The 20,102-nt window shown below is 46.8% G+C and overlaps 1 protein-coding gene across 1 annotated transcript; it reads left to right on the forward strand.

The window, feature by feature from the left end:
* The first annotated feature begins 2,093 nt into the window (after positions 1-2,093).
* On the forward strand, positions 2,094-17,207 carry LOC128144471 (carnosine N-methyltransferase 2-like). Its single transcript, XM_052793349.1, is given in 10 exon segments — positions 2,094-2,189; positions 3,604-3,878; positions 3,880-3,917; positions 6,229-6,290; positions 7,710-7,848; positions 9,534-9,586; positions 12,679-12,786; positions 12,895-13,025; positions 14,924-15,017; positions 16,070-17,207. Coding segments are annotated over 10 exon segments (1,296 nt in total). The 5' UTR covers positions 2,094-2,149; the 3' UTR covers positions 16,426-17,207.
* Positions 17,208-20,102: the final 2,895 nt, after the last annotated feature.

Here is a 20,102-nt window from a genome sequence, read left to right on the forward strand (position 1 = left end):
CAGTTTGCATCACCTTGCAATGTGCTGTGATTAATCCAAACTGCCCAGCTGTAACTCCTGCACCTGCAGACTTACTTGCTCCCAGTTACAGGCTGGTTGGTGAGCCCCTCTGAAGCACAGGAGCATTGATTTAGCACGCCAGCACCACCGAGAAACCTTAGCAAAAAGCAAAGCTCCCACAGTGCCGAGCTCCCTTGGATGTACCCCTTCCTCAGCTGCCCCAGCCCTGGGAGGGTCCCTTGGTTTCTTACCAAAAACTCCTGTCCCTGTTAGTCTGTCCTCTTGACCAAGAAAATTTCTCAGGGACCGGTCTCCATGGCCTTACTATTTGCACTGCTGACTTGGAGCCAGGGACAAAACCTCTTTCGCTGGCAATTCTCCACGTTTCCGTACAGCGGGGTTTGCAAATGCCCTGGTTTTGGAGCATGGTACCTGTCAGATGTGTTTAATCCTGCTGATGCTGTACTCCCAGCAGCATGGGTACAGCTGGGGAAAGTTTAATTCTGAGCGTATTTTCCCAGCTGAAGACCTGTGAGCTCTTTAGGGGTAAAAGGCACACTTTATCGTACCTGTCTTTGTTCTCAGAGAGATTTTTCTTTTGAATGCTTTGTGGTGTGTAGAGCAAAAGCTGGTCTTCACCTTGAATCAAAGAGCCTTTTCTGAAGGTGGTCATGTTGGAGTCTCCCTCTGCCCTTACCTTAGCTCTGTAATTACAACTACATGAGATATGACCTCTAGTCAAACAGTTTGAAAAAAGTGATTTTAAAAGGTCTGGAAGAACTGCACCAGCAGCCAGGCTTTAATAAAAAGGCAGGAAGGGCTGTGTTAAAAAGAATAATTGATCTCCAGATCTAGGTGCTTTGGGTTTTTTGGGGAGGTTAAATCGAAACGCAACTGGAACGGCCAGGCCCGGCAGCAGTGAGAGCTGTTTCCCCTGGGGAGGGATGGGTTCTGCTTCTCCGATGTCATCTTTTTCAGTATTTATCAAAAGCCATATTCTTTTTCCTATAGGAAAAAAACTGTATACGCTTATAAAAACAAATACTGCTGCTCGAACTCCAAGATCTACTGCTGCCCAGGAGGTGTTAAATATTTAATAGGATTAATGCAAAACAAAATTTCTTCCTTTAATGAGAAATCTTGTCTTTAACTATCAGGAAAATGGGTGCTACAAAAATGCTGGTTATCTTCCTCTCTACCAGAACTTGCCTAGTGCAGAATAATGGGTTTGCACCAAATATTTCACTCAGGAGAGTACAGAAATTGCTGGCTATACCATAGAACATTTGTCTAGGAAACTGAAAATATCTAACTGATGAAACTGCTTTCATTAAAAAAGGAAACACCGCTGCAGAAGAAAAGAGCTCTGCTCACAAGAAAATCAAAGTTACATTACATGGGCCTTAATTAGTTGTTCTATGTGCTGCTGGGAGGATCTCAAAAAATAAACTAGCAATGCCATGAGGAACTCTGTAAAAATGCCAAGGACCTTCCTGACATTCATCAGCCTAAATGCTGATCACTATTTAGAAGATAAATTCCTTGAAAGTTGATTTCCAAACCCCTGGACTTTCCTGCCTGGAGGCGCAGGTCCGAGGCTTGTCGTGGTGGGCTGATGGAGATGGAGCATCGAGGGGGCTCGGCAGCAAGGGCGATACCAGCCTCGGGCAGGCTCGCTCCTGGGAAAAGCGAATGACCTATTTCTGCAGGATCAGCCCAAACCTGACCTCCACAGCTGCAGCGTGTGGGGAAAAACACTGTTGCTTTGTTCTTCTCGCACTGCAGCCCCACTCTGGCTTTAGCCATCACCTCACTGATCAAAACCCCCCAGCTTTTTCACTTTGCACGAAAAACACAGTTTAGAGCGGATTTAGTCACGAGCTTGACCAGAACAACCGAAAGCACAGCGTGCCGAGGGTACATCCTCCAAAGCCACCCTGCCGCCAATTCCTGCCGGCGCAGGCAGCTGCCCACAATGTGCTGTTGTTTCCAGTGCCAGGGGAACAAAGGCTGTTGTTGTAGGCTAATGCCAGCTCAGTTGTGGCATGCTCCTACGTGGGTTGTTGGAGCTGGAAGGGGGGGGACGAGGGAGGGGTATCAGCCCCCAGTGGATGTACAAGGAGGTTTCCAAGGGCTGTGCAGCTCCTGGATGCCGGAGGTTTCTCTACAGCTCCTGTTGCTCCGGGGGGGTACGTCTTTCTGCTGGGACCTGCGGGGTGTCCATCCCTGGTGGTGGCATGGGGGGGGGTCAGGGGTGCCTGGGGCAGAGCGGGTGATGTTGTGGCTTAGCTGGGAGGAGGCAGAGGTGGCTGGGGGACAGGAGGGAGCTGCAGCTGCAGCGTGTGGGGCTCGGCTGAGAAACGCCAGGTGCCATCCACCGGCGCACGGTTGGTGTCTGGGGGCCGGCGTCTCTGCTGGAAATATTTAGGGATGGAAACGGCTGATGTAAAATCACTGCCTGGGTGGTCAAACAGCATCAGGACTCAAATCTGCATTTTAGAGCTAGTGAAGAGGTTCTGGTCTTCCCTCACCTTTGATTTGAATATTTTAGTTAAGAGCAGTGATGTGGCCATTTCTAGCTTAATGTGCTGCTGCAAACCTGCCTCCGGGTGGAGATAGATAACTTAAATCCATTTGGAAGCCAAATCTAGTACAAACCCAGACAGGTCACTTGACAGTGAAGCAGCCCCACCTGAAAGCATGATCCCTGGTCTTGGTGAGCCATGCGGGGCAGGCAGTGTTTTGGGGGGGGGGGATCGCAGCAAGGGAGAAGGTTTTATTTGTCATCTGCTAAATCTGTTCTGCCCGTTGCCTTCGGGGAAAGGGAGTGGAGAGAATCCTAATGCTGCGCTTCCCACCACCAGACCTCATGTGGCCATAGAAAGTCCCTACATCCTTTCTTTTTCACCTCTGTGTTACTAGATTTTAGTCAAAAGGTGCATCAGTCTCGTGGATGCTGTAGAGAAAAGGCTGAATCCAGGAACAAAGAGCACCCAGGATTTTCTGTATTTACAATCGCGACCACCGCACCTCCTGTTGTGCCAGCCCATCCTGGGTATCTTCCAACCACCTCCGGCTTGGCCAGCTCTCCCCCCAAAATATTTCCTCCCTTTCTAATCCCTGCGGTTTAGCAAGCAGAGCGGGAGCAGGCTGGGCTTGCTGCCCCCCACCCCGGCTGCCCGTCCCCCTCACAGGGCAGGGACAGGGGGGTGCCAGGCTGCCCGCGGGGCTGCAGTGTCCGCTGGCACATACTGCTGTTATGCCCCCTTTCCCCCAGAATCAGCGAAGTTAAAATCATTTGCTCAGGTCTCTGGGCAGCCAGCAAGCCCCTCTTCTTTCTGGAGAAAGTGGGGATCTCCCAGCTAATCCCCCAGTCTGTCCATCGGGCAGCAGCACGGCAAGGCTGCAGGAAAGTGGCTCCCGCGAGCACGAAGGAGAGGCAGGGTTCAAAGCAGATTAAAAAGCAGATGGAAATGGCCCCCGGGTCTGCCTGGGGCCAGCTGACACCCCTCCGCCACTTCCACTCAGGTTTTAAAGATCTGGAAGTCTCAGTTTGTCCCTTTGTTTTTGTTGTTGTTTTTTTTTCCCTCCCCCCGAAAACAGCGCAGCTCCTGTGCCATGAGGACAGCCCCGCAGACGTCAGGCCTTGCGCATCGCCAACCCCGGCCCTTCGCTCCTTCCCCACGGAGCTCGGGTTTCCCCTTCTCGCTCCGGTGACGCTGCCCGTCCTGAGACGTGCCGGCAGAGCCGCGGCCACACGCCGGGGTGGCCTCCAGCGTCGCGGCGGGTTGAGCGGCCGGTGCGGAGCCGGGCGGCAAACGACCATGCTAACCTAGTGGCCAGGCGCCCACGACCAGTTGCCGTGTCCCGGCACGGCACCCCGTCCCAACCATGGACCCGGCCCCGGAGGTGAAGAGGTAGGTGGATTTTGGAAGGGAGCGAGGGTGAGCGTCTCCCCGCTGTCTGGCGGGGTGGCAGGGCCAGCCCCCGCTGTCCCTGTGTCACAGGTGGATGTGCGTAAGGTGGGAGTAACAGAAGATGTGCCCGCGTCCTGGGAGGGATAGGGGCTGAGCTAGCCTTTGTGAGGAGACCTTTAGCCCCTTAGCAGCCTAAGTTTAGGTGTAATGAAATTATGAGTTATGAAGGTGTTCTTGCAGTTTGTGTTGCTAGAAACGTCTTGAATTTAACAACTTGTTCAACTTAAAGGTGCTGCGTCACTTGAAGTGACACTGTGAATTCCCTCTGTGCCCTGCACCTGCAGTCTGTAATGCAACCTGCTCGGTTCATGGAGGGAAAGAGGTTTAACCTCGCTAACGGCGAGCTCCGACTTAGCCAGGAGCGGTGGCAGGACCAGCTGCCCACGAGCATCCCTCTTCCTGGCAGTCACTGCTTCGGTCCTGCTGTTGGGTATCAGCGTCCTGGGATGGGCAGTACCGGCCCAAAGCATTGCACTCAATTTTCAGATCTGGGCTAGATTTTAAGCCAGATTTTAGAGGAGGTCCGTTTGTTCCTAGCAATAATTAAGCCTGTTTCACCTTCCCAGCAGCGTCAGTCTTAGAAACCCTGCCTGGGGAGAAATGGCAAGAGTCTCGGTGGAAGAGTTATCATCTTGGCATCATCCATCCTGGTGAATGCTTGTGCTGCAGTCTGTCCAGGTCACCTGGCAGATCTCCTGGGATGGCTGGAAACATTTGACCGGTCAGAAATGGAGTTCATGTCCTGGGACCCCGAGAGCTGTTCCTCTCTGCACAGGGGAAGCCATGCCATGCCTCGGCATTTTAGTGGGAGATTTATTCTGAATACCATCTTGCTCAGTTCAGCCAGCTGAGAGGACAAAATAGTCCTCTGTTTTGACAGGCAGAGAAAGAAGAAGTCAGAGGGTTGAGTAGAAACCGGAGGGACGGGGCTGCAGCCAAGCTGGAGCTTATGGAGGTGGTCTGAGTTATTGCTGAACTTCTGGAAGGTCTTTTCTGGGGAGAGGTGAGGTCAAGGTGGTGGAACCGAGACCTTTGATGTACGTCGTGGCAGCTGGGTGTGTGACTTTGGCAGTGAACTCAGATGAAATCAACTGGTCTTGCAGGACTTTGGCAGCCCCCAGCGTCTCCGAGACTTCTGGGACACCTTAGTTGTTTCTTGCCTTCATCAGCCAAAGTAGTGCGTTATTTGCACGTGGCCACTTCCTTGCTACCTGCTAGCACAGTCATTCCATATTTGTATCTCAAAGCCCCACTGCAAGACTCTCTTCTTTCTTTTCCACCTCCTGGCTTGTTTCTTATTCACGTAGGAGTTTTTTTCCCTGGCTCGAGGGACTCGGGAGCTGCTTACTGCTATTGCAGACTGCTTGTCATGAAGCATTTTCTAACAGCAAAGCTTTGGGAGCAGCAAAGTGTCTAAACCCAGGTTATGCAGGAATATCACCCCTAAGTCTTGCTGTGCATCTCAATATTGAAATGTGGTTACCCAGAAGATGACTATTCCCCTTGCATAGATAGCCTCACCCCAACACTTTCTCTGCAGAAGTGAGGTCCTTGCTGCAATTTAATTTCACCCCTTCCTTTTGCTAGTGGCAACTCATCCGTGTTTTATAGATGAGGCACATTGTCAAAAGAAAATGAAGATGTGACTTCATTGCTGGAATTCTTCCCCCCCAAAAGTAAACTAAGAATTAAAACATTTATAGTCAAATGACCTCTTAGACTTTTGCCCTTTGAGTACTGTACCTCCTACAAGCTACCCAATGTAGTATTTGCAGCCAGGAAAATCTGAAGTTAAAAAAAAAGCAAAGAAAAAGGTCCCTGAAACATTGGGCCAAGTGGATCTTTTAGCACTTCAGATACTGAAGCTCGCTGTAGCCTTTTCCTAATTTCACTGCTATTTCTTCTACTCCATTCATGATTAAAGGTTTCACAGAGTGTGTTAATATCAGTTAGTCTAATGCCTTCCACTGTATTGACTGGTTAACGATTCTTCAGGGGTAGGAAAAGCTCCCACAACACATATCAGACAAGCACTGGTGCAGCTGGCCAGTCTGTTGCTGATACTTATGGGTGATCAGCTAACCAAGAAGTTTTGACTTTCTTTAGTCTAGTAAAAGAGAACAAATAGCATTGATTATCAGGTGAGGAAAATTTGTCCTGGAGCATCTTCCTTTTGTTCTGCATTTTCAGTGCAGCTTCAAAAAAGCGTACAGGTTCTTCAAATAACTGAAGTGCTATACTTTCCTTACAGGAATAGGTTCCCCAGCATGAACTTTGAAGCAGAGATTCTGACAGCTCCACACGATAATTCAGGTATTTGGGAGAAAAAAACCAAAAAGGAGATTAAAGTAAAATGCCCACTCAGCTTGCTATCGTGACAAATATGTTTTAATTCTTTTGGAGTTAGAGATTGTTTAAAAAAAAATGAAAGAAGATGCTAAACTGACTACAATTCAGGTGATTTCAGGTTTATGTTAGGGTATAGTTCAAAGCGTTGAGGATAGGTGTTGATATCTTTACCTCCAATAGGGCTGGACATAGGGTCTCCATACATACCTACCAGAAACACAACTGCCAATGACGTGTGATTTTGAAAACAGCACAGCCGTTCAATTTAAGATTGCACAGTCCTGTACAAGACAACTATAGTTTTCTTACTAATGGCAACTAAAAGCAGATGATAAATAAGCAGCTCCTCAAAAGGCAACAATGAGGATGAAGATATTCTGCTGAGTCTTGTCCTTCATCCTCATTTCGTTTAGGAGGAAGAGGTGATTTTTTTCCTATTGAATGCTACCTTTCCAGTGCTGGTCTCACACGCTGAGGCTGGCACTTCAGCTGCCTTCCAAGACAGACCCCAGAGCCAGTACTCAGCTGCATGGCAACTTCTCATGAGCCTCAAGTCTTAGTCTTATCATTGCTCCTCAGACCCAAGCAGTTGGCCAGAGCTTGTGCCCTGGTGCCAGCACTGTCATTAGGATGAGACAGAAGGAAAGTGAGTTTTTGCAATAATTGCTTGCAACCCCTTGAGTAGCCCTGGGTGTTGGTTCAGAGCTAGAAATCTTGGTCTCAGCCACCCACATTTGTTCAGATGAAATGCTTTTGCTATCAGTTGCCCTCCTGGCCACGAGCTGCAGTTCCTAGCAGGGAATTCACCTCTCCAGCAATGCATTGAGGTCCCATACCAGCAAGAGTTGAAATTGAGGTGCACGGGGTTGACTATTGTTGCTTCAGCTGCAGGAGATAGTTTTTGTGTTGCATCACCCCTAATAGCAAGTATGCCAACAGCTCGCTATTTCAGTTACACCATCCAGCATGTGCGCGAGTGATGGCCCCTCCAGGTTTGGACCTGCTGTACGATTCCCTTCACCTCCTTGCCTTGAGTCTTCCAGAAAAACACTCCAGTTACCACCCTTTCTGTAAACCGAGTGCCCCGTATCTGGCTAAGCCTTTTGGAGACATTTTCCTCAGGTTGACCTGTAGTAATGAGCAGTTAACAAATACACTGATGTCAAAGGGCATCTAAGAATAATTTTCAAACCCTGAGTGTGAACAGGTTGGAAAGTGTTTGCATGAGTCCACCTGCCTGGATGGCTTGTGGGCCATGTGTCCTTCATACCGTCTTCCCAAATCTCTGGCTTCTGTTGGGTTGGGTTTCTTCCATGAGGTAAGTGCCTTGATCCTTCACTTGCCTTGAAAACACTAACACACAATTTGTATTTGTTTCTCAAGAGCTATATGTGATTCCTTCCATGAGAAGTCTCACGGCTGAGGAGTATGCAGAGGCCTTTAAGTCATTTTTGGATCATTCAACGGAGCATCAGTGCATGGATGAGTTCAACAAGGAAGAAATGCCCAACATCGTGGCTGGGTAAGGAGTGTTTCCACCAAGGTGGGAAAGCCATCTGTTATCCTGGGAGAGCAACCTGCATACAAGGGTCAGCAAACATGCTTAAGGATTTTCTGGGGCAGGAATGAACTTTTAATTCTTTTTAGTTTTAAGTCCCTTAATAGTGGTCTTTAGGATATTCTGTTTAATGACTCCAGAATACGTGCTATTTCAATTAATACACTGTGCTGCCTCTCAGCTTATGTTAAGGAAAGAATCGAGACCTCATTTTCATGTCCATCTCTTTTCATTAGCTGATTTTCCAAGGATTAAAATTTTTTGTTTGTTGTTTGTTTTTTTCAAAAGAAAGCTCTCTTGTGCTCACTCTCTCCCTGCTTTTGGGACTTTATCACACATCAGTCCAAACAGAAACACATCTCTAATGCTCTTCTAGTGACTAATTCTTGGTTTTCTCAATCCCCTAAGACTTCCTTATTTCTATCCTAAGTCGATTTGCATTCCTTAAGTACCAAATGATAATCAGTTTTGTGAAGTATTGATGTAATATATTAAGCCTGAATGACTGCAGATAGTTTTAGAACAGCCTAGATCCAAACCACAAGAAAGCCCTTTCAAGTTTGCATAATTTCGGATGTTATAGAAACTGTATTCTCCATTGAGAAAAAAAATTTAGGCAGACAAATTTTTATTCTCCAGATCATATATATATATTTTTTTAAAAAAATAAGCAATAAAATAATAATGAAAAAAATAATTTTTATTGGGAAATTTTAATTGAAAAATTTACTTATGTGAATTTTAAATGATGCAAAACATTACGGCTTCCTATGATGCTAATTGTGGGTCTGTCAAAGGGTCTTGACACTCATTAGGGCTAAGGCTCCTTGACTAGCTCACACCCTCCAGGATTTACTACTCATTCCCCTCTTGTTGAATCATTGCTGTGGTGTCTTCTGAGATTGTGTATGGGAAACTCAATCCCCCTGCACAGTCCATGCCCAAGAGCAGATTAAGGTTATAAAGCACGTCAGAGCAGCAAGGCACCTCAAGCATGGGCTCCTCATCCTCGAGCCAGGCTGTTATTAAATATCCTGCTAGGAACCACATGTCTGGGGTTTCTTTGGTCTTTTCAAAAGTAATTTTGCTAAGATAAAAATTATTGAAGATTCTGACTTTCCCTCCCAATTTCAAACTAAGATTAATGTTGCAAAGAGAGGATTTCCAGTCACCTAGATAGCCTGATTTTTTACTTTTTCTGGGTATTTATATCCAATATTGGAAAACCAAACTTGTCTCCTGAGGTTGCAGAGGTTTCGCCACAGCTCACCTTGTCCCTGCATCCCCAGCGGTGCCCATCCCAGCCAGGCACAGCCCCGTTACCCCTAAAGGGAACCCTTTGCCCTGGGGTTCCTTGAGGCCTTTTCGCATGGTGCCAGCCACAGCTTGAAGAAAACTCTCTGGCAAAGGATGAGAAACTCTATATCCTGATGCCTACTGTACTTTGAAATCTGAGCTTGCTAATACGGGGCTGGCTCCCACCATGCAGCTGGTTATAGTTGGGCTCCAAAGGGATGCTTGAATTTCTATCCCGATTCATGTGACAAAACATGAAAATTTCTGGGCCAATGTGGTATCCAAGATATTAGAATTAAAACATGAAGTCATGTGACATACTGTGGTTAAGTAGTGTGTACTTATAATTTCAGTCTCGGCAATGGAAAATCGACTATAAATGTTCTGGGAGTTGGAAGCGGCACAGGTAAGGAGCTTAGCAGCACCGTTGGTGCTGGGGGACGGGGGTCCCTATGGGTAGCAGAAAGTGATACTGAAATTTTGAGCAATGGGGATAACTACTCAGACGTTAATGACAGTGTTTCTCATTGAAGCAGAGAATGGCAAAGCAAGGTGTGGAGCTGAGACCAGAGCGATGCTCCCTTCCTTCCTTCCCCGACTCTGTTCTGAAACGCTGCTGCTCAAATCTTGCCGAGAATTGAGATGAGTGCGAGGATTTTAGCTTAGTCTCTGCCTCTTGATGACTCTCAGCTGACTTTATGTGTCTTAAAGCAAGGAGTTCTGCTCCGGGTTAGGTACAAGAGCATCTTCAAACCTTGTCAGAGAGAGAGAGGGAGAGAGATCTGAGAGGTTCATTCCACCTGAAGTCTCGTCTTAGATTATCCCACCTGAAGGGATCTCTCTTTCTGCTTTGCTTTTAGAGATCCCAGAGGCCAAAGCTGGGCGATGCTCTGCTCCAGGTGGTACAAAACCAGCTGGCTACAAGGATTAGCATGGGGCTGCATCAGCTTTTTCAAGATGTGTTTCTTTGTTACTGCTGTGTTTTTACCCAGTGATAAGTAGGGTTTAACTGAAAATGATATTTCCCCCCAGAGAGAAACCCATCTTTTGGAAAAACAGCTTTAAAGCTGTTTTAAATGTATTTGTGTTTAAAAAAAGAATAAAGTGGTGAAACATCCAAATTTGCTCCTAGAGAAACCAGGATGAAATAAAAAGTAGAGAAAAGAAGTGGCAGTTTGATTTGTCAGAGTTTGCTTTTGCTTTAAAAAGTATTTTCAGCTGAATTTTAAGTGTTAATACTTTCAAATGAAAGTATTTTTCTCACTTTGTTTTCTTGTTTTCCTGAGTAAGAAGAAAATAGCGTTGAATTGTTTTCCCCAGTTGGGAATGCATTGGAGCATTTGAGAAAGCAAGCAGGAAGAAATCATTCAGTTCTTAATTACACTCTATTTTCATTAAGTAATATAAAACCGAAACTCTGACTCCAAGAAAACACAAGGGAAAAATGCACTTTTTGCACCTTCCACATTTTTCCTTATTTCCTCTTCAGAAGACGTTTTAGTGGAAAAGTAAAAACTCTAAAATTTCCTGGGTTTCCTGGGTAACTGCCCCTCACAGATGATGGGACGGGGTACAGATTCTTTCCCCCCTCAGCTTGTCCACGGCTGCAAGAGCTGAACTTCTGCAGCTGGGCAGGGAAGTGAGCTAGGATGGCATTGAGCAAAAGGTTATATCTGATCCCTGACCTTTCCAGGCTTGGACTCTGATTTCACAGAGCCCCCAGAAGTAGTTTAGTTGACAAAAATATTAATGGGGATTAGTGACCAACTCCACATCCTAACAGACTGCTGGCCAACCCAGATCACATTTTCTCATTCACCCCGTGTTTTCCCGTGGCTGGTTTAACCAACTCGGCTGTAACCTCCCAGTTAGTGCCAGCATGGGCTGGTGCTTGCAGAGGGGTTTCACTCCTGTTTCAGCCTCACTGTGGCTGATGCTGACAGGTTGTTGCTGGCAGGGCAAGCTGGAGCAGAGAAATTCCTGCTCTGAAGCATTGTATTTTTACCGCTTGTTTTTGCAGACACCCCAGTTGAGGATGTTATTACCTGCTCTTGCAAAGACTGGATTAGGGCATTTTACAGAGGCAGAGTAAAAAAACAAAAAAAACATACGTCTTTTAAGATACCCATTTGTCACCATCAGTGGCTCCAGGGCATGGGGCAGCGATGCTCTGTCTCCCACCTTCCCTGAGCCTGCAGGGAGCCCACATCAGCCCTCTAATTGCTGGTGCTCCCTACCCCAGGCACATATTAACTGGCATTTAGCACTGTCTAAAATGTTGCTGTAGGGATCTTCCTTCTGTCAGCAATATTGGTCCACCTTCAACGGATGCAGCTGCAGCCTCTTTCCTTGTGCCTTTGGCCAGCCCTGCACCGCTGTCACTGCATTCCTCAGGGGTCTTGTTTTTTTTTTCTCCAATTTCAAAAGACTCATCCTTCCTTGGATGTCCCTGTAGTGCTGGCATGGCTGATATTTCCTTCCTTGAATTCTATTTACTGCAACACCTGCCAAAGATGACGACTTTTCTCATAGCTGGTACATCAGCTGAAAGGCTAGGGAAGATGCAGTATCTCATATCAAGCCCTCTGTTTGTGACATTTGCAAGGGCAGGACTATTTTTAGGCCCCACCATCAGCTACAGACAGGATTCTTGCAAAGGTCCACTCAGGGTGGTCACCTCTGCTGTTTATTTCCATAGTCCCAGGTGGACTTTGTACACTTGGTGTATTGTGGCCTTTCTGAAAGAAACAAGGGTGACCTGCATCACCTTGAAAGAGGCTGGGAACTTCCTAGGACAGAAGGATAGACTGCCATTTGCTCCACTTAGATAACAACAGAGGAGCACCAATAGCTAAATTTGCAGAGTACCTACACACAAATATATGAGTCTCTATTTGCAACTCCAAGATAACAACTAGTTAGTAGATGCCCGGAGCTGAGACCGTGTGGCTGGTCCCCAAAGAGGGAAGACCCAGGGTACCGCATGTCAATGGGTCTTTCCTCTTGCCATGCAGGTCCCCAGGTCTCCAAGCCGCGACACACCAGCAGCAGAGCAGCCATCACCTCCCTGGGGCAGTGCCAAAGGCACGGACCATCCTGTGCCACGCTGAAGTTGCACAGCTGTGCTGACTGCCTCCTCACGCCCATTCAAACTTTGTGCTTTTGTTGAAAATTAATGCTTCACGGTGGTTTTTTTTAAACATTGATCTTTGATCAGTTTGACCTGTCTGTCCCATGACCCAGAGTATTGCCATTAGCAGGTTTCTGCACTGCTGCTTATCTCTTCCTTGTTCTTAGTCTTATTTGCAAGTGTGTGTTACCTTGAGCAGTAAGATATTGTGGTAAGACTGGGTTAGATGCCACCATGCAAACCACAAGGTAGAGAGTGCCTCACTTCTACTTGGGGGATTTCCCAGCAGCAGAGGCGGCAGGTGCACCGGCATCCTTTAACCACATTGATGTACTTCTTAAAGTAATGCATTTGTGTTTATTGAATAGGTGAGCAGGATTTGAAAATGATCAGGATAATGCAGGCTGCACACCCAGGGATCCTTATTGACAACGAGATCATAGAGCCCAACCCACAGCACGTGGCAGCTTACAAAGGTAAGGCTATACCTGCCTGCCTGGGGTATAGTGAGGACCATCAGTCTGAACAATGAGTTTTTCTGCTGTTTTGTGAAATTCATCTTTTTCTTCTACTTTTTAAAACAGAGTTGGTGAATCAAGCTCCAGATCTGCAGAACGTCTCTTTTCTTTGGCACCAGCTCACTTCCCTGGAGTACGAACAACAGGCGAAAGAGAAAGGCGCACATAAGAAATTTGACTTCATCCATATGATTCAGGTAATGGAGTATTGCTTTAATATAGGAGTATTAGCTTTAACTACTCCCTTCATTTCTGCTGTATGCATGAAGTTAGGGGGACCAGAGCTGAGCACAGTTCTGCTCATGAGCAGAACTGAGCAATAACTTCCGCAGCGGCCCTACAAACACCTAACCTCATTCCCTATCCACCCTGGTTTTGGTCTCTGGTTTGTACTAGTTTAACTGTGTGTGGTGGGTAATAAAACAGGATGAGTCTCAGGCCATTGCATGTCAGACGGAGGCCAACAATTATGCTTTGCTGCCTCAAAAAAACCTTGAATTTTTTGCCTTATCAGAGTAGTTTGGATGGCACTGAAGGGAAAGGTTGGTGAATGAACACCTGTGTCAGGTTTTGGGTCAGAAATTATGCTGCTCTGTCTCTGACACTGATGACTCTGATGTTTTATGTGCCAATTATATTTTGTAAAAATCTGTTATTCCCTCACTTTAGTGGCTTTTATTTCATTTTTCCTTTATTTTATTTTGCTTTCATTTCATAAGAGCTGATTTCACAACCAGAAAGTGTTTCAGGGGTTTCATGGCTGGGTCAAGGACTAAGTTACAAGTCCCCAGAGCAGCCTTTGAGATGAGCTCTGCTTTGTCCTAGTGCAAATTCCTCAGTGTGTGGAAAAGATCCAGCATGCCCACGGCCCAGACACAGCCGAGAAATGCCCCTGGTGATAAGGACTGTGGCGGAAAAAGACTTAACTGCAAGGTTCAAGCAAATGATTTATTTGAACTTCACTTACAGACTTCACACACCACTATTGCAGGTTTTACAAATACAATGGAGGAATGCACTATTGCAATTTTTAAGGCAAGGGTAGTACACTGTTACAACCACAAGCAATTCACAGACAACCACAGGCACACATGTGTTTACAAACTTAAAACATAAACAATATTCACTTACCCCTCCAGGTAAGGGCTCTCAATCCCAGGGAAGCTACCTCGACCGGCGTCCTGATCAAGGGGGGGAAGGGTTTCCTTCACAAGCCAACTGTATGGTTGGAGAAGTGACTCCCCCATTTCCAACCTGAATCTTAGCGTTTTTATCCCCTGACTTGTGGAATGGTGTGTATGACTATGTCTGAGTGGATTATGATGTATGCCTAAATGGATTATGTATGTCTGAGTGGAGTTTCCCCTTATCTTTCCTTTGCTGGTCTGTGATTGTTTGAATACACAAGGTTGTCATTTGAAACTGAAGCTGAAACCCTCCAGTTCTTTTTTTTTACCTTGCTTCCTCAGGCAACTGAATAGTGGTTGGATTGAGACTCAGGGCATACTATTTGTTAAGGGATTTCAAGGCTCAGTTCAGGTTTTGGTTCTCTGAATGGCCCAGCCACCGCCCTGTTTAGTTCAGGGTTTATCAGACAACCCAGGGCTAAGCTGTCTACACAGCTCCCCGTGAGTCGTCTCTGCAGAGAGCCAGGGCCTCAAGGCAATCCAAGGCTGGGCCGCTTTTGTAACCCTCCATGAGTCGCCTGTGTGCACTAGACGTGGTGAAACTCCTTTGTGAACTATGAGCCGGGACAATCCACACAAGGACCAGCCACAGAAACCAGGGGACTCCCCTCTGCGCATATTTTCCAACCACAAAACTGCACTGGGCTTGATGGGCCGGTCAGCATCTGGCTGGTGGCCGAGGCAGAGCAGAGGGTCCCCGGGTCTGACCTCAGGCTGTTGGTGCTAGTGGAGAGCTGGTGATGCTCAGTCCTGTGGGGCATCCCTAAATGTGCGTGCTGAGTCAGGACAGGCTGGGAAGCAACTGGGAAGTAATTTAAAACAACTCTACTAGAGAAAGGGTTCAAGCCTTTGAAGGGCCATTGCACTGTGGAGGAGGAGTAATGGCTGTGTGTAACTATCACTTCTAGATGCTGTACCGGGTGGAGGATATTCCCAATGCTATCAAGTTTTTCCACAGCTGCCTCGACCACCATGGTAAACTCCTGATCATAATTTTATCAGGTAAGAGGGACCTCTTATTTTTTGCTTCATCGCTGGTGTTTTGAAGAGCTTCGAAGTTTGAGAGCCACAGATATTTGTCTTGGGATTTCAGTAGCGCTTATGCTATAGTAATTAAATAAAACAAATACTGTATTTCATAGGGAGCATGCAATCTTGGGCTTGCAATCTTGGGCCCCAGAGTTTGATGGGACCACTTAGACATAGCCTTCGTGCTCTTGCTTCCCTGCTTATGAAGTAGATGAACTGCTCTGTACCTCAAAGAGACCTCCTGCCGTGAAATTACTGGCTAGAGAGAAGTATGGCTATTCATAAATGAGGGTCAATCCTTCTTCATGGTGAAATCAGCACTGTAAAAATGCAACTTGAGCTCTGGGAGGACCCATCTTTGGGGGTCTCCCCTCTGCACAGCAATGGCCAAGACCCCAGCAGGACAACGGGTGCTGCCAAGATCTGCGGGCTTTATGGCAGGGTAGGAAAAAAAGGCACTCAACATCATGGCACTTATTAAAAATAGTGTTTTTTCCAGTGTGCCATTCATGAATCCCCGGCTCATGGTGCGGTGGATAAAGCACACTTCCCCATGTTTGCCATTAAAACTCCCTCTCACGTTGCCGGTAGGCTGTTTCCCTTGCTAGCTGGGACCAGCTTTTTCAGGTATGTATTCTTCGATGTGGACTTAAAATTGAGGTTCAATATGTAAAAACATCTGCACTATTCTAGCAAAGGGGCACTTAATAGGTAGCATACATGTGCAAGCTCAATGTGTTGTTACCTCTGTGTGTACTCCTCCCTCGGCAAATCCAGTGCTGGAGACCGTCTCCTAGGAGTTTCCTTTAAAGAGGAGAGTTTTGGAAGGAGGGCTGAGAGAGATCACACTTTTACCCCTCTCCAGGCACAGACATTTGTAAGTGGACTCAAATAAGAAGAAAGCTCTTCTCATGCTCCTGGCAGGATCTGGGCCAGCAGTGAGGGAGCATTTCACACTCATTTAGTAGTTTAGGTGTTTGACTGCCTTGGCTTTGCCAAAGTAACCTTCCCTCTTGCTCTGGCAGACAGTAGCGGATGGGCCAGCTTATGGAAGAAGTACAGACACTGTTTGCCTTCCACCGACAGCGGCCACTACATCACCTCCAACGGCATCACGGATGTTTTGAAGAGACTGGGTGTTGACTACCACGTTTACGAGTTCCCATCGGGCTGGGATATCACCGAGTGCTTTATCGAGGGGGACCCGGTCGGGGGCCGCATGATGGATTTCCTGACGGGGACGAAAAACTTCCTGGGCACGGCCCCCCCGGGGCTGCGGCGGCAGCTGCAGGAGGCTCTCTGCCAGCCCGAGTGCAGCAGCAAAAAGGACGGGAGGATCATCTTCAGCAACAACTTGAGTATGATTGTGGTTGAATCCTAGAGTCCAGACCACCTGCAGAAGAAAAGTCAGGATGGGTACAGGGGCGATGGGGTCGCAGAAAGGCATAGCGTAGAAAGAAGGCAACTTGCAGGCAAGAAGGCAAGAAAGTGGGGCTCAGCTGCAGCCTCCCGTTCCCAGCCAGGGTCGGCGGAGCCGCCTGCAACACCAGGGATGAGCTCTTTGTCCTGCTGAGGTCAACGGGGCCAAGATTTCACCCTGGCTATTTAGTCCAGCCCTAGGAGAACATTTTCCAGAAAGTAAAGAGCTCCATCTCACTAAAAGCCTGTGTGGACTTGTTTTTTAACAGTATGCATCCTGTCTGTGCTTTTGACGCTGGGATCTCCACTTTTCTATATAGCCAGCATGTTTACATACCTAAAGATATATCTATATGACCAGGTGTTGCTCTGCAGCCGGGAGGAGGCTGCAGCCCCCATGCTGGCTGTGTACAGACCCACTGCTTCCAGCTGCACCAGGACAAAACCAGCAAGGTGTCCCCGCTGCTTTGCACCCAAGTAATGTGCCTCCCTGCACCCAGACCTGAGCTGTAAGTTGCTCTGCACTAGGCTATTTCACATGGTTTTATCAGCGTAGGTATTACTGCCCCAAGCATCTCACAATATATACATATTTTAAAAATTTTTCAGCCTTTTTGTTTGGAGAATTTTTTGGATCCCAGGATGATACTTGTCCTGTGCTCTTTCAGGCAGATATTAATTTTGTTACTTTCTTACTACTGTTTTTCTCCATATAAAATAAAAGCAATTTTAAACCAAAAGTAACACTTGTTCTGTATGTGTGGCCTTACGGAAAATGAAGAGTGAAGAGGTTATTTAGTTAAAAAAAAAATGCAAAATACTGTTTAATGGAAGCATTAAGGGTTTCTTGTAAGTGAGAAAGACGAGACTAAGGCCATGGAAGAGCTGGGTGCGACCCGCACCTTGTCCTTTTGCTGCAGCCATGGGAGGCAGCTTGGCTTGCTGAAAGCAGTGTTGCTGCAGCACAGCAACATAGCACCTACAGTACTTAAATATAATGTATGTGGTTAAGGTGTTAATATAGGTAATTTAAGACTATTTCCATGGGATTCTGAGTTCTTCAGAGGGCTAAAGAAGGTGCTTCCAGGGCAGCCAGCTGCAAAGGGAGACCCTGCACAGGAGACCAGTGGGGTTTGGTGCTGCATTTAGGGCCATGGTGCTGTGCAGACCTTGGGCTGGGCACATGGGGGGAAAGGGCCTGAAGTCCCACCAGCCTCATTGCAAATAGCTCTCAGGGCAGGAAGCACCAGCTCAGATGGAAAATACCTGCAGGCACAGAGCCCACCTCTATAAACTGATTTTTCTATGCTTAAGCTGGAAAGCCCATGCCCATGTCCACCTTAAGGGGCTGCAGATACCACTGCCTTACTGATGCCTGGTATTGATGAAAAGGCTTGTTCCAGCATCACGAACACATGGATTGGCACATTAGCTTGCAAAATATTAGATGTCATTGTCACCCAGAGTCCTGCTGATCCTGCCAAACCTACCCCAGCCCACACCCCATCTATCTGCCGGGATGCAGTTATTGCCAGAGGTAGCAGCGCTCCCATCTGAAAAGGTAATGTCAGCTCATAGGGTCATTGCAGCTCCACTTTGTGCTTTGAGGTTTTTGTTGGTTTTTTGGGTGTTTTTTTTTTAGTTTTGGTTTGGTTTTTTTCATATCTTTCTGAAATGCAGCCATTTCTCCCGCAAAAGTTTCCTCTGAAACTACTGTAAAGGAAAAAAGAGAAAAGCAATGGGAAAATGATAGCATAACGTCATCTCTCTGGCAGGACTGTGGCACCCAGGTCTGTAAGTACTATTGCTGCCAGTCTAAGAAACATCAATCAAAACCGGACACCCTCCTCCAGAGTACCCCATACCTATGCACAATCTTTTCATTTTGATCCATTTTATTTTTTATTCTATAGGTATCTCTTTTGCTTGTGCTCGCTCACAGCACTGGTCAGGGAGTGTATAGCTGGGCTGTTGGACAGGCTCTCAGCACTCCTCCCATCAATCTTCTCCTTCCACTATTAATTCCCATGGTTTATTTCCAAAGATTAGTGATGTCTCTGTCTCTACCTGGTAGATTAAAAGGAAAAAACCAAATATACCAAAAACCAGGCTTGCTTTTCAAGCTCCAAAGAACCATCTACCTGTTAGTCTTTGCAGAAATTTGGAACAGTCCAGGTTCCCCCAGATCTTCCCCCACCCAAGAGGTTTTCACCCCTACAGAGTTTCCTGAGCAGATAGACACGTTTCCAGTAAGCAGATACTCAGCAAAACCCATGAGCAGAAAATTTACCCACACCGTTGTAAATCAATGTGCAAATGCTCAAAAGAAAAGAACAACTTCAAAGCAGACAGCCTAGGGAGATGAAACAGGGCACTCCATTAAAAACACGATTGCTTAATGCTTTATCTGTAATTTCTCTTTTGGTTCTTGAAAAGCGAGTCATTTAACAACGACTCTGCTTGTACACCTGGCACAAATACTATCCTAAGTGTCTGTTCCACTTATTTATATATTTATTCTTGGAAGAATATGCTATTTAATAACTATTTGTTGTGCTCTTTAAAATATGCTTTCCTCCCACACAGGGTTTCGGTCTGTGCTTTCCCAGCAGCCGGCATGCAGGACCGCGGTTGGGTCTGTGTGGCCACGAGAGGGCTGCAGCAGCCAGCGGATTAAATCTGCCTCCCAAAATGCTTGAGAAACTGAGCTGAAGAAGCAGAGTCAAGTAGCCTGGCAGGTGAATGGAGCACTGCCTCAACTCAGCTTTCTTTGCTAGGTCATCAAATCCTGATTCCAGCTGTTGGGGACCACGGGTTTTTAATACTGCGGAGTCACGTTCTTGATGCCGGGCTCCGACTTGTAAAAAAGTCACTATTGCACAGCACGGGGCCAACAAGGGCTGCACAAAATTTGCTGTTGGGTTGGGTTTTTTTCCCCCACTCGATGGCCGAAGTGCTGCAGCTTGGCTGCCTCTCAAGCACGAGCCTGCAGATAGCTAACCAGGTGCCGTGGCTGGCCGGGGGAGGAAAACACAAAGAAGGGGATGTCAGGAGTAAGAGGTTGCTTCTGCTTTAGCTTTGAGCCGAATTAACCTTGCTGACCTCAGTCCGGGATAAGCCCGACTCCGCAATGAGTTTCATGGCAGATGCCAGCGCTGCAGTTAGTGAGGAGCAGGTCCGTGGCTTCCCGAGGGAGCCGTGCCGCTCCGTCAGCACGACAGCTTGCTCCGGCCCAAAGCGAAGGCTTTTGTGGATAACCATGTAGTAAGCTGCCGTGTGTACTCTGGAGTAGAAGTAATGCCTACAAACCCCAAATGCATTCTTTTTAAATGGAGCAGTTGCAGATTTTATCCTTATTTCAAGTTAGTAATATGCCCATTTCAATGGCATGGCATTGCATTGATTGTGTGTTACAGCCTCCTAAAAAGGAGTTACAGAAAGCAGCTCTTTATAATATCAAGGAAGGATAATTTGGTTTTTACTGGGCTTGTATTCAGTCTTGGGGGCTGAATGGTTTCCCTTTGTAATGTTTGTTAAGGCTTCTCTGCTCATGAACTTTACCAGGGGAAGGAAGGTATCATAGGAACCAGAAAATCTAATAGCTTATTTCTGAATAATCCCATTAAAAGACAAGGTCAG

Source organism: Harpia harpyja, chromosome 7, assembly GCF_026419915.1.
Source record: "Harpia harpyja isolate bHarHar1 chromosome 7, bHarHar1 primary haplotype, whole genome shotgun sequence".
Lineage (NCBI taxonomy): Eukaryota > Metazoa > Chordata > Aves > Accipitriformes > Accipitridae > Harpia > Harpia harpyja.